The sequence below is a fragment of the Lissotriton vulgaris genome, chromosome 3_1 (genome assembly GCF_964263255.1).
Source record: "Lissotriton vulgaris chromosome 3_1, aLisVul1.2, whole genome shotgun sequence".
NCBI lineage: Eukaryota > Metazoa > Chordata > Amphibia > Caudata > Salamandridae > Lissotriton > Lissotriton vulgaris.
Window position 1 is genome coordinate 1,134,919,771 of NC_141689.1, and position 17,725 is coordinate 1,134,937,495.

General features: G+C 44.2%; 1 protein-coding gene across 1 annotated transcript in view; it reads right to left on the reverse strand.

The window, feature by feature from the left end:
- RRH (retinal pigment epithelium-derived rhodopsin homolog) overlaps positions 1-17,725 on the reverse strand; it is a 182,596-nt gene that overhangs the window by 13,177 nt on the left and 151,694 nt on the right. Inside the window, exon 6 of the mRNA XM_086963136.1 lies at positions 401-579. Coding sequence (XP_086819262.1) covers positions 401-579 — 179 coding nt within the window. The remainder of the gene's footprint in view (positions 1-400; positions 580-17,725) is intronic.

A 17,725-nucleotide genomic window follows, 5' to 3' on the forward strand; every position in this document is an offset into this window, starting at 1 on the left:
TCCCTATTTGCGAATTCACAAATTTAAAATGTTCATGCATTGCATTTAAGAAATCTCAAATTGCGATTTCTTAAATGCAATCGCAATTTTAGAAATCGCAACATGACTGCGATTTCTAAAATTGCGAAAAACATGATGCATCCCAATTTTGTCAATTGCATTCGCAAACGGCCGAAAATTGCGATTCGCACCGTTTGCGAATGCAATTGACAATGATGCATGTGCCCGTTAAAACTTAAGCCAATGATGCTCTCTGAAAAGTATATCTAACAGGTCCTGCATGTATGACATTCTGACAGACATGTAATGCTGCACACATTTCTATGCAACTGCACATATGTTATCCATCTCTAGTACAAGTTTCAAATGGTTATTGTACTCAAAACACCACCATACTTACTTTTTATTTGCAATGACATAAATACAGGGATTGTAGAACGTAGAGGATTTTGCAAACAGTGGTGCAATAATGGCCATTGCTGGTGTGATCTTCTTTGGGTCTCCGAAAGAAGCCCATAGGCATACAATGGAGTAGGGGGACCATGCCACGAGAAACATGACAATCATTACGACAGACATCTGTAAGATAGCAAGCACAAAAAAGTTATCTAATCGTACATTGCACGACTTTCTTTATTACTATAGTCAAAACATATATACCAGTCTGACTACTCTATATAAGGAACCACCTTTGTGGCCAAAGTTTGGGGTTGAAAGTGTACAAGTTCCATATTATGCCTTTGTGAACTGGGTGAAGGACCAAGAAAAATAAAATATATTTGTCTGCTTAAATTTTCAAATATATGATTCAAACCTGTATCAAAGTCACATCTTGCTTTCCTTCTATATTCATGGCTACAATTCTTTAGTGGGCATTCCTTCACAGTTCTATACTTTTAGTATATTGTAATTTCTATTATCAACAGTACATTTGGCCAACATAAAAATAAATCCATGCATTTTTATTTACAAAATCCAATACTGAATCGCATTGCTTTAAGTTGTTGTCATATGTTTTCTACTAACTCTTCATCACAAGATGTAGTTAATTCTGGAAACTCTAAATAAATAGCAAGGGAGCCCCTTCTCTTTTTCGAATATGTTACCACCATAACTTGGTGGTGTGTATCTTTTCAATGTTCTGCAAACGAATTACGGTCGCAAACATTGATACACTGTGAATTGTAATTTGGCAGGGAAGCCCTAAACACATCCCTTCAAATAGCTATTAGTTATACATGTCTAAACCCATTTTGCAATTCAGTAACCATTTACAGAACCGCAAAAAGGCTTTAGTGCATAACAAAAACCCATTTTGCTGTCACAAATCCGGTGATTTAGAGATTTGCAGGCTTTGTGAACCCAAAACAGCTTTTTTTTATCTGGCCCCTAGTTGCCCATAAGGGCAAGTGCAGACTTACAGGTTTACAACCCCTTAAAACAGCGGTTTATCCTGCTAGAAAAAGGATTTATGAGTGTAAAGTTACTTCTAGTAACTTTCACATTTTGGTGGAAATGCCTTATAGTAAACTATAGGTTAAAAAAAAGGTAAAACAAGTCTTAAAAGAATATTTAAAATATGCCAATGAAGAGTAAAAATTAATGTAAAATACATTCAAATAATTACTTTAACCGAGAATTGAAACATGTTAGTTATGTTAGTTAAATGTTTACTTATTATTTAAATTATATTTTTTAAATACCATCCTCACTAACGTTTTTACATTTAGTTATTATTTAGTGAATTTTAATCAAATGTAATTGTTTAAATACGTTTCATAAATTAGAATTTTTAGTAAACATTTAAGTTGTACTTTTTAAACAAAAATGTAAATATTAATGTATTTAATTTAAAAAATAAAATTGAAGATAACTTTTTCATTCATTCAAGAAACTTTATTTCGGTTGGTTACAACCATAAAAGCACATAGACAATAAAAAAGAATACAAATATTCCTTCATCGTGTTTAAAATTACATTTGAATGCTGACCAATGATAAAAATGCATCAATGCAACGAGAAATCACAATGGGAAAGCAGAATTTAAAATTAGTAAAATTATAAATTAAGTCTAAATATTATTAAAAGAAGGGTAAGATCACACGAGTACACAGTTCATTCCTGAAATTTACATGGTTAAATTAATACGGAAACATTATAGAGTTTAAATAATTAATTTCCTGCGTATCTGCCACATTGAGAATAGGAACTTTGCTACTGCAGCAACTATCACAGGACTAGTATCGGTTCTCAACATCCTATAGAAAATTAGATAGTTCCTGATGCCCAAGTTTTTGCACAGCTGGATGACCCACTTTTTACGAATCACAGCATATGTTGGACAAAAAAGTATAACATGAAGAGGGGATTCCTTCTCCTTCCTACAACCTGGGCATGGACGAGGTGAGCCTCCAGTCCACCTGTCAGTAAATGCATGTAGAGGCAATGTTCCATATCTAAATTGAAAAAACAGCTTCTTTGCTAGAGTAGGTTGTATAATATCTAATTCAGTCTCAAAGCCGTAGTGTGGTTTGAAATCGAGAAGCTCATGGGTTAGGCTTGGGGTTTTGGCGTCACAAAGTATTTTCGTTAGGTTATAATCTTTTAGTGTTAGGGCAAGTGATTTCTTAGAAGTGACTGAGCTAGATGCCTCGGGGCTCGTCCAGAGGTTTTCTAGCCCGATCGAAATAAAGGACCGCCTAACAAATGAGAGCCAAGGGATCTTATTGGCACCTAAAGAACCCAAAACCACTTTTAGTTCTTCCTTATAGATCGCCAGCTCGGGAGTACTCCATAGTCTCCTCCAAAACAGCAAAAGCTATGACGTCAGCAATTGGATAAATGTTTAGATCGAGCCTTAACGGCACAAGCGGCGTGTTTTTAGGGAGGAACGTAATCTGCCTAATAAAATTGTTTCCTGTATTAGTTAGTTCGTTTGCTGGAGTGTGGCCCCAGAGTTCCACCCCATAGAGGGACGAAGACCTTGCCTGGACGCTAAATATTTCAAGGGGGGCACTTATTGTTTTTACAACACATTTTATTTGTACTTTTAGAATGCCCCCAACAGCCTGCGTGAGTGTTAAATTTGCCTTGACTTTTTGGGGAGCCCACCCCATTTTGTCCTTCAGCGTTAAACCCAGATACTCAAAGATAGGGACCCTATCCAAGGGCATACCCTCCATCATGGGGTGGGGACAGTTGGCAGTATTGGCATTACAAGCCATATACTTAGTTTTATCAATATTGACCACCAGGTTCCTTTTTTTGCAGAAAATAGTAAACTGATTTAACACCCGCTGCATGCCCATTGGCGATTTAGAAAGCAGCAGGGTGTCGTCTGCAAACATAAGTGCAGGAAATCTCTAAGAGGCCAGTTTTGGGGAGTCGATATCTTTAGTGGCCAGTAGTTCGTCAATGAGCCCGTTAAGAAAGAGGGAAAAAAGGGTGGGGGCAAGAACACAGCCCTGTCGAACACCCTTTTCAACCGGAAACGGGCCCGTTAGTTGGCCATTCTTGCCATAGCGAACTCTGGCATATGTCCCTTCGTGGAGAAGTTTAAATTGGTAGCATAGGTACGGTGGAGCCCCCATTGATAGCAATATATTCCAAAGCTGGTTGCGATCCACCATATCAAATGCGGATTTTAAGTCCACAAAGGTCAAATATAGGCTACCCCCATCCAATACAATGTGTTTCCAGTGCAGGACCTGGAGCCTGAAGAGTTGATCAATGGTAGAAATTTTGGCCCTGAACCACGCTTGAAGCGGGGTCAGGATACTATTTTCATCAATCCAGTCCTGCAAACGCTGTAGGAGGATCCGAACAAAGATTTTCTGACTCATGTCAATAAGGCTGATGGGCCTATAATTGGACGGTTCGAGCGGGGAACCCTTTTTGTATATGGGAATTACCTCCGCACCCGTCCAGGTAGATGGTAACGGTGAACCCTGGAGGATAGCATTGAACAGTAAAGACAAATAAGGTGCCGAAACTGTCTGTTCATCTCTGAAAGAATCACCAGGGATCCGGTTTAACCATGGCGCTTTGTTCTGTTGGAGGCTCTTTAGTGCCATTTGAACCTCCACTAGCGTACAGGGAGGCGTACCCCAAGTTGGGTCCATGGTCAATAGGCTAGACGGGGGTTCGCTATTCTTGTTCGTGGTGGTAGAATATAGCTTCTTAAAATAAAGAGCCCAAGATTCTTCTGGAATGTTTGGGTCAATCGAGGATTTACCCTCCGGTTTCCCGATGTGAACGAGATTCCAGAAGGTCCTTGAATCTTTTGCGATGAGCGCAGCACTAATGGCTTGCCATCGTTCAGTTTCCCATTCTGATTTTGCTTTGAGAATAATTTTCTTGTATACTTGTCTGGCTTCAGAGACACATGTCTTATGGCCTTGCTTAAGGGCTTTAAGAAGTGCACTCTTGGCATCCCTACAGCCCCTGGTAAACCAGGGGTTTAAGTCCTCCTGCCTCTTATGCTTTGTGGGCGCTGATTTGTAAAAGGAATCCGCTAGGATTTCGATTAATTCTTTGTGGATACCACCAATATCGTTTGCCACGTCATTATCTATTGAATTTTCAAGTACGAGGTTTACCCTTTCAAGTTGGGGAAGTATACTCTGGTAGAGAGAGGCTATATTTTTTTGGGACGGCTTGATTGTTGCCCAACGGACTCGCCTCCCACCTTGCACCACTCTTAGATCACCATTTGTGTGTGTTACATCATCGTGGTCCTCATTCATCAACTGGAGATCTAAATTGATAGTCAGGGGATCGTGATTGCTCTCCGTGCGCCTAGTTATATAGAAGTCTAGGATCTTATGCCAAAATTCAAGACCAACCAAAAAGTAGTCAATCACGGAGGCAAGGCCCAGTCCCCTACAAGTCGGTTGCCCTGGGGAATCCCCACGAAATCGCCCGTTACAGGCCCTTAAAGAGAATGAGTAGGTAAGGGAGGTGAGCTGGAGGACCAGGGGGGTCCAGCCTTTGGCACAATACATACTCGGGGGTGGAATCGACCAAATTTCATCTTCATCTGAAGAAATAGAGGGGACGCCACTGAGGGGTTCGTAGTGACAATTAAAGTCACCTCCAATCAAGAGAATGATATCGCCTGGAAGAAGTTTAAATAGAGTGATTAGAGACTCTAGGGTCTGAGAAGTTCCACTGTGCCATACAGTCCGCAAGTAGATGTTGATCAGTGCAAATTTGGATAATTTCTTATGGGTCAGAAGGATACACATAAGATCTGGGCTGTTTGTATCAATTCTTTTTGCCGTGAATCCGAAGTGTAACCCCACCCAAATGCACAGCCCTCCTGATGGTTTCCCTTTTGGGCCCTTAATAGCTTGTTCCGCATAGGTAATATATCCGGTTCTATGAAGAGGGGTTAAAGCCCAAGTTTCCTGGAATAGGCAGATCCCATGAAGATCTATAAAGGCGCACCAATCAGGATTGTCTAAGTTGGTTTCTAGGCCCGCGATATTCCAGGAAATAACTTTCAATGGTTTTTCCCGAGACAACAGCATATTGCCCAGGTTTACCTGTGGTTTAGGGTGCTCAAGACCACCCCTGTGATTAAGAAGGGTGAGGTGTAAGGGTTTAGCGCACACGGTTAGGCCACCAGCAGAATGAGTGGTTAGTTGGCCCATAGGTCCCACATGGTGAATTGACCTAACCACATACTCGCTCGAATTGCGAGGCAAATTCTCCCCAGGGTACATGACTTCCAAAGTTGTTGGCTGGTAGTCTAATATCCCTGCGGACCCATCAATATTTTTTGACCTCTGCTGGGCTATAATGGGCTGAGAGCAGCACATAATAGGCACCCTTAGTCAGTCGACCTGATCTAAAACACTAAACCTATTGGTAACCGGAAACCCTAGAAAATGATTACTGCCCTTCCACTCCCATGAGCCCTCCTCATCATACCTGACATCGGATAGTTTGGTGGGTGAGAGACATTAGTGGTGGGTGAGAGACATTAGTGGTGGGGGATAGAAATAACTTAGCTTCATAGTTTTAATTTTGGAAGCTACACAATTAGGATTGCTCCTACAAACATGGTCCACCACCATGGGATTTTGAAAATTAATAAAAACACAGTCCCCGTCCACTTTTTTGGTTTTAGGGCCCACCCAACCAACCCTTCTGGCAAACAAGCTTTGTGATCGCACATTCCCTGGCAGTGGTATACAAGTGTTCAACTAATACATCACTTTGTTTTTAAGTTCTAAGTAGGATTCCGTTTGGTCAAGTGCCGATTTGGGGACCCCAGTTAGGACCACCACGGAAGGAGCGCTTTCTGGGGGGAGATCAATACACGGTGGTTCCAGAAGAAAGGGGGCCTTCTTAGGTCGATCCACAGACCTGTGATTTGCTGATGGAAGAGGTCGTGTGATTTCTGCTACTTTAGGTAAAGATTGTCCATGCAGCGCACCAGACGATTCGACATGGGTAACCGGTTGTGGAATTGGCGGTTTGGGGGGTAAAGGCTGAAGATTAGTTTGCGGGGCCCAACTGGATTAAGCTGTACTCGACCATGGACTACGATGGCTGCTATTTCCTTGGTGAGGTCAGTATTCTTAGCAGTTAAATCCTCCAGTTTTGTCAGCCTATTTTCAATTAGCATAAGCCTTCTCTCCAATGGTTGAATTATCCGAGAGATAGTCAAGGATAGTTTATCGAGCAACAGATCTACGTTCAAAGAGTTTGAAGGCAGGTCTTGGTGAGGTTGATCATGATTATTCAACACTGGTGCCACAAGATCTATTGGCACACCTGGCTCCACAATAGATACTTCAGTGTGACTGCTTGTTTTCTGCTGCTTAGGTTTTCTACCCCGAAGTGTGGCACCCACTCGTTTCCTTTTAGGGATGGCTCCTTCATTGCGTGCAGGAGAGACAGATGGGGTGGTTGTGTTTATAGTTCCTCCACCCCAATTTGTCTAGGTTAACCGTCCCGATGGGTGGATCAATCGTGATGGTTGCAGGGTGAAATTGGTTTATAGCTGGTCCTGCCATATCGGAATCTCGGCGAGGGTGGACCGGTGAGAGTACTTGAGCTAACTGGCCCAGTGAGGATCTTTTAAGAAATGCCGGATCCTGGGACAGACGCTTTTCTGAAACAGCTATCTCTCGTTCCATGATCGATGATGCTCTCACAATAAATTGGTCCAAAGTCCCAATGACGTGCCCTGTCGTGGTAGTAGGTTTCATAACTCTGCGGGCCGCCATTGGCCACAATCATAGATAACAGACGGGCTGGTAGTACTCACGGTTTGTGTAGGTCGAAAGAGGGTGGGCCCGGTCCGGTCTCTTCTGGGCTGTAACGGGCTAGAATTGGCCCGCACTTGGCCCGGGCTTTTCCCGGCACAATCCGCGCGCGATCTCACGACAAGGGGGCTGTTCCTGCTTATGAGCGCTTCCAGGCGCGACAATCACCGTGGCCGCGAGGGAGTCTGGGGGTTGTGGTCCCCCTCCATGCTGCGGCCGCTGAAGAATGGACGCTGCGGCGGCGGGAGGGAGACGGGCAGCGGCTGTGTCAGCAGGTAAGGGCAGGCAGCAAAGAAAGTCACAGGATGCCCCAAGAGTGCTCAGAAGACGTCCTTTATATTCAGACGCTTTAAAAATTGAGAAGGAGATTGGGACAGCCTTAATTGATCTGCGATGGAGGCCTGCTGCGCAACACGCTGCTTGCTTCTAACTTTTAACCATAGATGTCTAATTTAAAATTCTAAATAACTGATTTTATTTATCATTAATTCTTATAGAGTATTTTTTTTTCATTCTCTGCTGCCTTTATTTTTTAGTGTGTTGCAGTACCTGTGAGTGGTCATGTGTGGTGTTGGACTCACTCCAAGGCTAGGCTACAGTACATTTACATCTGTTTGTGCCCTTTTTAGCTCTAGAAACTTAAGAAGCTCAGTTTGTGAATAACAATGGGCTTGCTCTTTTTTGGATTAGTGTTTGTATTTCCATGTCCCTCCCCAAACCCAGCAGTGGCCTGTGCAGGTAAGAGCAGGGTGTGGTAGGGGGGATTCGACAGCTGACGAGGGAAAATTAATCATTTATTTAATTTTCTCTGGTAGTCTGTCGAATTTCCCCACACCGCTGCATCGCTCTTACCTGCACGGGCCACTCCTGCCTAAACCCCTCCATACTGGCACCTAAGTCCTCTTTACCCCTCCCTGAATGCCTACCATTTATTTCTATGTATTCTCCATTTTCCAGCTACTCACCAAGGTTCCTTTCACATTTATTACTGAACCTACATACCTCCACAAACGGAGACCTCTGCAACCAGGGCAGAGAACTCCTCCAAGATAAGAGAAGTAGAGGTCTCCGCATGTTTATGAGTAGTATTTGAAGTACTTGAGAAGTACCATTGTAATACTACTAAACATACTACACAGTGCAGTTTGTGAATAGACTCCAAGGGGTTGAATTTTTTTGCTCCAGTTTTAGCCAGTGGAATTCAGACCTTTTTCTATTTTGCACCTTGCGTAGATTCTGTGTTTCCTTCATTGGCAGTCCTACATATGCTGACTTACAATACTACAGTCTAGGTTAGTGGTGCTCAAAGTATGTCCTCAGAGCCACATGCTTCCCTGCTAATATGAACTTGCAGCCCCATGATGGGCAACAACGCATGGCTCCTGTTTAATTGGCATGAGCACTGAATTCAGAAGAATTTGGTGAAACAGTGGTGCCAACCTCACAGTGAAGGACTCCTTGTTTCAAGATTCAAAACTTTCTTACTGCACCATATTTTAGTGAGTGAACTATGAGACTGGATGTTCTCTCTCCCTAGTATCAAATCAAATAGTTGTTGGGTTACAGTCCTGTTTTCTTATCAGATTCTTAGTTCCAGTGTTTATGCCTGATTTGTTTTTCCTATCTCTGTTAAAAAAAAGGAACAAAGAAATAGCTCGAGAAGTGATTACCCAAGAGCATACAATTTGTCACAATAGGCAGATGAGATTAATACAAAATAAAATAGGCTATCTGGTTCCATAATTTCCATCTTGTTCATTACACAACAAGGGGCTTATTGACAAGCCCCTTTCGTCACTGCTGCGTCACTTTCAATATGGAAAAAAGTGACGTAAAGACGGTTCAAGGGGCATGTAAATAAGCCCCCAAATGTGATGTGAATGGCTTGGATAGTGAGACTTAGGGACTACTCTCACCAAAGAAAGGCCTCTGTGCTGTTCACAAGCAGCATATTTGGCAATGTGGCAAACCAAGGAGTAGACATTGAGTCTTAGTGCCATGGCAAAAACATTTCCAATGTCCCATGTCTAGTGGTGGAAGTTGAGTGTTTACGTTTATACATCTCAGTGAACTGCATACCTTGTTTGGGGGGGGGGTCTTTGTCAGTCTTTATAGCACTCGCTCCCTTAACTGAGCCTGTTTCTCAGCACCCCTAAAGTTGACAGATATTTGATGGCTGGTAGCTCCTCACGAAAATGGAGTACATATGACTCCCAGGGCTTCCTCACAACCCTGGCCGACACCCGTCCAGTCTTAAACCCCTCTGACAACATCGACGGAATAGAATACGACATTGGATCCTGTCTGAGGTCAGCCAGCGACCACTTTGCCCCCCTGATCAAATTCCCCCGCACTAGGCATCATAACTCCCACAGGTGGTTCTCTGATGACCTCAAGCACCACAAATTAAAAACCGCCAGCTAGAACGCATCTGGAGACGCGATTATTCCAACTCAGCCAAACAGTCTTATTTGGCTGCGCGCAGAGAATACAAAACTGCCATTAGCCTAGCCAAAATGGAACACTTCTCCAATAGGATCTCGTCGGCGGTCAACAAATCAAAGGAGGTGTTCAAAGTCATAAATGAACTTACCACAGACGACAGAACCCTCCCAGCCCAGACCCCTACTCAAGAGGCATGCGACACTCTCAACCTCTTCTTCGTGGAAAAGATCAAAAAAATAAAAACTCTATCCCTCCCCCTCCCCAGCCATACCCATCGGATACTTCCTCCAACAACCCCTTGACCCTCACTACCTTCTCTGCCCTGAATCCTATCTCATTAGCGGAACTCGCCACTCGTGTGAAATCTGGCTCCCCTAATGACTGCTGTCCTCCCTCTGTCTTGCGGAGTATCTGCCTCAACCTACCTGACTGTATTCTACCCTTACTGAATGGGTCACTCAGCAGTGGCATTGTCCCTAGCTCTTTCAAGGAGGCCATCCTAGTGCCCCTCCTCAAGAAACCTGGCGCCGACCCCGTGGAGCATTCAAATTTTCGGCCCATCTCCCTCCTCCCGTACTTCTAAAATAAATGGAGGCCTACGTCACCCGATGTCTGTCAAATTTTATCGAATCCTCCTGTCACCTCGAGCCCAATCAAGCCGGCTTCAGACCTGCCCACTCTACTGAGGCCGTCATTCTGGCAGTCCTGGACACACTCAGGAGCAACGCGGACGCGGGGTTCCCCCAAGTCCTCGTATTCCTGGACCTGTCGGCCGCGTTCGACACGGTGGACCATAACATCCTTCTCCACCGTGTCGGACAGACAGGCATCCAGGGTACCGCTCTTAAGTGGGTCGAGTCATTCCTGATTGGAAGTACACAGGCTGTCCGCCTGGGCCCCTACGCTGCTACAAAAACTCCCACGACCTGCGGAGTCACCCAGGGCTCCTCCCTTTCGCCGCTCCTGTTCAACCTATACCTCCGGCCCTTGATCCACTCTCTTCAGAAATGGGACATCATTGTCTACAACTATGCTGACGACTTACAGATTGTCCTCCCGCTCAACTCACCTCATGCCATCAATACGTTTCACGCAGTCATGATCCACATCCAACATTGGATGAACCAGAACCAACTGAAGCTAAACCCCGGGAAAACTGAGCTCCTCCTCCCTGGACTCAGCCATGCTCACTGGGGCCCACAGTTCCGGCGCTCGGAGCTAGGCTCCCCCCCCAGTCCCGGTCAAATCAGTGAAGAGTCTGGGAGTGATCATTGACTCTGAACTGTCCCTCAAAGCCCAAGTGGGTACGGTAATTTCATCCTGTATGTACCAGCTCCGGAAGATCCGCAAAGTTCGCCACTTACTTCCTCCCGCCGCACTTACCCAAGTTGTCATCTCACTCGTACTTTCCCGCCTGGGCTTTTCGAACTCCCTCTACTATGGCCTCCCACAATCCCTGCAACACCGCCTCCAGGTTGTCCAGAACCAAGCGGCCCGCCTAATTCATAAAACCCCCAGATGGCAATCGGCCAAACCTCTACTCCACAGCCTGCACTGGCTCCCAATAGACCAAAGGGCAGCTTTCAAGGTGGCCTGCCTCACATTCAAAGCCCTCCACTGCTCCGGCCCCGCGTTATTCAAATCTTTAATTACTCCTCACCGTCCAACACGCAACCTCCGATCAGCCCACCGTCATCTGCTAGTCACTCCTAAAGCTAAAACCAAGAAATTTGGCGGCCGCCGCTTCTCCCACCTGGCTCCCGGGCTTTGGAATCTTCTTCCTCTCTCCATCAAATCCACCCCTTCTTTCCTGAACTTCAGAAAATCGCTTAAAACCCACCTCTTCCCTCCCCTTGGTTAAAACTCCGCCACTCACGCTTCCCCCCTCACTCACTCTGTCCTAAAGCGCCAAGAAGCCTTCGGTGCAGCGCGCTCTATAAATTGCACTTAAGATAAGATAAGATAAGATAAGATAAGAAACTAAAGGCTTGAAGGGATTGTGAGGTCAAAGATTCTACTTCATTCCAATTCAATAATAAAGTTACGTACTGTGTGCACTTAACTCACCCAGGGTAGCGATAGCAAGCAGAAAAGGCTTACCTCAGAATGCCATAGAGGGATAGTGACTCAGATACAGTGTAACACTGTATTGTCAGCTCTATGACCCTTCTAGACACTAGGGGCTTGATTTAGAGGGTGCTACAGAATGAAACCTTCAAAATAACTTGATTACTCACTGACCACATGATGTACATGCTTTGCTTCCTTTATGCCCACTTTACTCCCCCCACACCCTCCTCCTTCCCAGCCCTGTTTGCATCAATGAGGCCCTCAGTCACACAACCAGCCATGCTTTTTTGCTCCTAGAAAAATGTTTGTGAGTACCCATGGTCTAGGTAGTACCACTTCCTGGACCAATAGGTAATTGTTCACAAAGGGCATATTTTAGTCAGGACATACAAGTGCAAATTGACGGACTTAACAATAGTCTGGCGGAGGAGAACGTAAAATGGGAGTCAAATAGGATCCTAGAGTTTGAAAATGCCATCCACTCTTGTTTTGAAGTGTGTAAGAGTAAGGAAGATTTAACCTTTTTCTAATGGCACATGTGCCATGGCCATCAACATATTGTCTTGGGACCAGCAACCGTGCTTGCAAAAATGGAAGTCTTCGTGAATCACCCATCAGGGTTTATTCAAAGGAGGTGTATTTTTAGAAGGACTAAAAATAATGAGTGAAAGGATAAGGCCTTTTTACATGTATATCTAGTCATTTATTTGTATTACACAAAAGATGCTAGAAACAAACCTGTTTTGTTCTGATGCAGCCAACAAACTTAATAGATATATTGAGGTGCATGGTTTGACAGGCAGATAAAAAGTGCAGTGAAATGTAAGTGAACAGATGTCATTCAAAAATACAGAAGAAATACAGCCCGCAGTCATTGCATACTTCTCTGATGGCATGTGTGGACAACAGACAAATAACATTTTACATGGAAACAGTAAAGATATTTTAATGAATCAGCAAAAAGCAGGAAATGTAGATAATTCTCGGCTGGCTGGCCTATTTGTGAAATGTTATCTTATTTGGCTCTTAAAACTGCTCAACACAAATAGTACAATCAAATTGAACCAAGAGTCAACCTGGGTAATTAGAATACAAAAACAAGGAGAGACAATCAGTTTGAACAAACTGCAAAACGAATGGATTAGTGTATACTTCTGAAAAACGTGTTCACTTTTTATGGCATTATTTCTTGCCAGTTGATCAAACTAATTCACCAGATGAACAATTGTGCATCGTCTGTTCTTGAAAAGTCTCAGGACCTGTAGTCTTACAACGGGTGATAGCTAGGTAGGTGACTTCATGGACTTCATGTCTGTTTCATCCAGTGGTTAATTTGTAAAATGAAAAGTGCCGGGGCTCTCCTCAGGAGGCAGCGCTAACAAGAGAAATGTGCTGGTGCAAACTGCCGCCTGACTAGAGCCGCAGAATTTATTATTCTGGAGAGGACTTGGCCAAATGGCTAGAACTGTCGATTTCAGAGCTGGGGAATCGGGTTAGAGTCTTGGCGGGCTCAACATCCTGTGATTCTGGGGAAAATCACATGCACTCCGAAAGAGTGCGTCCTTAACTGATGCTTTCAGCACTGTTGCTGAGGATTAGGTGCCGGTGCTAAACACTGGCTCAAATTAAGCACTTGTTTCGTCAATACTAAGCAATGGTCAGGATTTTTTCTACGGGTCAGTATAAGTTTCTCTTAGTTTAAAAAAACTGGCAGCGCTTTGTAAAGTGCTTCGGGTCCTAGCAAATGATAGGAATTGTACACATAATTCGTATAAATTAAAGGACCCTGATGACGTGAGTTATGGTTGAAGATAAAAGGCGTGAACATCCTTGGTGGTTATTATCTGACAGCTTATCTTTCTTGTTTTTATTTTTAATTTTTAAATCTTTCATTAAAATCGCATAAAATGTATAGAAAAAAGCAACAAGAAGGTGTCACACTAGTCATGGAAAAAATGCCTTACATTCAGTGTCAAGTGTTTTTTTTTCACCTTGCTTTGATATACTAAGACAACTGCCCATTTAAAAATATATCGTTTTATTCATTTAATCTATCTTAGAATACTGATTTACCCTGAGCAGGAGAGTAGTGAATAGGGGAAATCCAATGCGGAAAATGAAAAATTGGTGAAAAGAATGTCCTCTTCAAAGATGTTTCATACTCATATGTAGTGCATGTTTTGGCAACCACATTGGCCATATGCTCTTCAACCAGTTCACAACAATTTGCAACTTTCGTGTATCAATCAACAGTTAGGGCAGAAAAATTCCTCACATGGTGATATACGTGACCAGAGTGCCTAGCTGCAAAAATGTCTGGAACCATGTTGCTGGTCTTTGTTGCCTTAGGCAAACACAAATCGTGCCTGTGTGCCATGGCATATGCCTGTCTCATGGATTGTGGTCTTGTTGGACCAGGAGGGGGACCCAGAGCGATAACCTCATAGTGATGAACGGCTATGCCCAGATGCGGGTCCATTGCTTGCTGCGCCATTGGATTCAAGCTAGACTGGTTGATGAGGGGTGGTACCCCGAAACGGGTCCTAGAAAGTTTTTTTCCGGTCCAGAGAGGACCTGGCCTGGCAGTTCAGAATGGACAGTTCCCATGTAGAGCAGGGTCAAGACTGATTTGCATATGTCTGGTGGACCCAGTGAGCTAAAGAACCATGGTTTAAACCTAAATCTGTAACTTGGGGTGAGTGGTTGAAAAGTTTCAGCACTCCATCCATCATCGTGTTGTGTTTGCACGGCTACTGCGTTTGCAGGAGTTAAGTAGTATGGGTGCGGTAATGGTAGCATACTGTGTAGTGATCTGTAGACGTGAATAGGTCTTTTTACCTGTGTCACTGTAGTGGGGCCTACAGACTCACCAGATCTGCTGCTGTGTGCTTAACTCTCCCTTGGCCAACATCAAGTCAATGTGTAGTGATGTACAGTGCATGTGTGTGGTATGCATGCGCTTGTGTGTGAGCCTGTGAATGGTACAATATAAGGAAGATTCTGGGTTCCATTTTAGGAGACCGAGGGCTGCCTAGAGGAGCATGAGGAGGTAGAGGAACGCCCCAGACAGATTTTTGGATTGCTGCATTCCGGTGAGCTGGAATGGACACACACTGGAGGAAAAATAGCCAGGCTCTTCAGTGTACTTCAAAGGGCGCTCTTTGATTCACGGAAAGGTCAGTAGAAAGGGTCCTGGGTACACCTCAGAAAGGAGATGGGTCTAATAAGAGAATCATAAAGAGTATGACTGAGGCCCTGGGGTAACCTTTTGATACACATATCACTCTGACTGACATCCATGTGTGAATGTCTAGGTACTCCCATGGCCTGTGTTGTGGATCTATCAGCTTTGGTGTCACTCCTCCTGTGACAGACTGCTTTCTGGAGGAAGGGCAGGGAAAAGAGAGGGCACTTCAAAAGAAAGAAGACCCCAACACAGACTTCAAAGAGGCAGGCTCTAAATCACATTTGATGTCTGGAAATGGACCTTAAGAAGGGGGAGCTCGAGGCCACCAAAATTGTCAACAGACAAGCAGCCAGTTGAGCTTATTGAGGAGAAGAAGCGCTGACGGTATCTGCCTGTGACCAGGACTGAAGGCCTAGGCCTGGCAGTCATCCAGCTGGGTGAGGGAACATCACCCACGGAATTCAAGACTATCTGCCCCTGGACCACCAGCTTGCCAAAATCAGTGTGTTTGCCAAGACCAGTGTTCTGTGAGGAAGAGGAGAGCACTGGAGGGATCGAGGTCCAGTGGGGGCCGCTGCAACTTCCACCCCATGACGCTCTCAGAGACTCCAGCCATACAATCCATGCTGTTGCGGGTAAGACTAATGAAAGTGTCTGAAGGCCCCGGGGAAACTTGTCTGCCAGATAGCACTTCAGCGCTGGAACACTTATGACTTTAATCAGAGTCAGAGTGGGACCCCTGAGACTCAGACTACTAGTGGGGCTTAACCTGAGTGTTGCATTTAGTGAATGGGGAATAACCACTAGTGCTAGTGAGAGGGAAGTGGGACTCATGGATCTGTCTATTGAACATCAGTTGTTACACTAGAGACCTTCAACGGTCACATATAAAATTTGAAACGATTAGATGACATGTGCCGGAGGTCCGCATCAAAGAACAAGAGCCGTCGACGTTTCGACCCCTGGCCGTAGGCTACGTTAGGTCCTTTAACGGGGTCTTCATCAGGACAAGTGCAGGAGAGGGAAGGGGCAAGGTTGATGGGGGCGGTAATATCTGTGAAATTAAAACAATTGGTCAGATCACTATTTTTAAGATCTATTGAACGTCATCCTATTTGACAGAACTACACTACATTAACAAGAATTTACCATGGAGCCAGGACCCACTGGGCCTCTGAACGTTGGAAATTGAGTGAGACCAAACATTAGTCTCGGTCAGACTCGGCAATATAGATTCGCACATACACAGAGTTAAATTAAGAATGGAAAATTAAGAACGTAATCTTCATTATGAGGTTAACCTCAAGAGATATGTTCAGTTACTGAATTTAAAAACAAACAACTCCACTCACATGAGTTTTCAACCAATCAGCCGAATGGTGAAGATTTCTTGGGTTTCAATCCCAGTAGTCAAACAACACGGGGGATAGGGTGCAAATGAGTGTGCACCAACTGTGAATGAAAATAAGTTTAAGACTAATTCAGTGGGGTGCTGCTTGTAACAGTGACCCAAATAGGTGCTGGTCGAGCCATGCAGTTACTTACATTGGACGAGCAAACTTAAAAGCCACTAAGGGTCTTTCCACATGAAACTTTGTTCCTCGTCGGACTTCACAATGTAAGTGGTCGCTGTGAGAATGAAAAAAGGGGGCAAGTTGCAAAACGGCTACATGAAATTACTGGATTAATCAAAGGACATTCTTAACCACGGACATACCTCCAAAATGAGAATTAATCTGGGAGCCGATCTTCCTTAACTTTGATATTGGTCTATCTACGAGTCACATCAAAATACAGCGAGGGCAAGAATTGGTCTGCCGTTCCGTCAGTCTCCGTGAAGTTGAAACCTTTACGGGGAAAATCAGAAGGCTTACACCTCAGATACCCGAACAGTATCTGTCTCAGAGTTTGACAAAAAGAAAGGGTTATTCTACAGGGAACTTACAGGTCTCTCAGAAGGGCTGCTACCGTCAAATGGGCATCACTGCGGAGTCCGCATAGTTGCTTCGCGGAGTTAAGGCGGGAACCGTGGTTGACAGTTTCCGTGGGGATTAAATCCTACGGAGTGAAGAAAACCATCGGATGTCAATAATTGGGATTACTCACGTCGTGGTGTGACAGAGTATGAATCGCTCGGTGAGAGAGGGGCGCATAATACTTACAGGCACTGCAAGGTGCCGCTGCAATCAATGCTTGTCCGAGGCAACTCCGCAAGACAGCTATGCGGAGTTGGGGGCGGAGTCTGCATTTGACTGACTTGCAGGAAATGGAAGAGTTACTTAATGAATCACGGTCTCGGGAGGGTGTAGTTATTTTGGAAAACATGATATGCCTCTAAATAAATAAATCATACGTCCCCTAGGTTATGGTACCGATTAACACATAGTAATATTTAGAAATAGAATACAAGAGCTCGTGCACTTCTCTAACATGAGAGTGTAGACGAGCAACATCAGACATAGTATAGCAATAACATGATATCAACTCAAGCACTTCTCCAACATGAGAGTGTAGATGAGTCTATTCGAACGCATTAAATGTTATACAGTTCAATGTCTGACCTATGGTTGGATGTGGTCACCTAGTCTGTATCTACAACACTCAAATATTCAACCAAGTGCTGCCAACTGTGCCAGACTGCTATCCTGTTCATTAAGACCATTTTTTATCGAATCTAAAAGGGACATCCATTTTGATTCTCTTGTGTTGAGAGCTACCTGCAGGTTACCTCCTCTTTTCCCCAAAG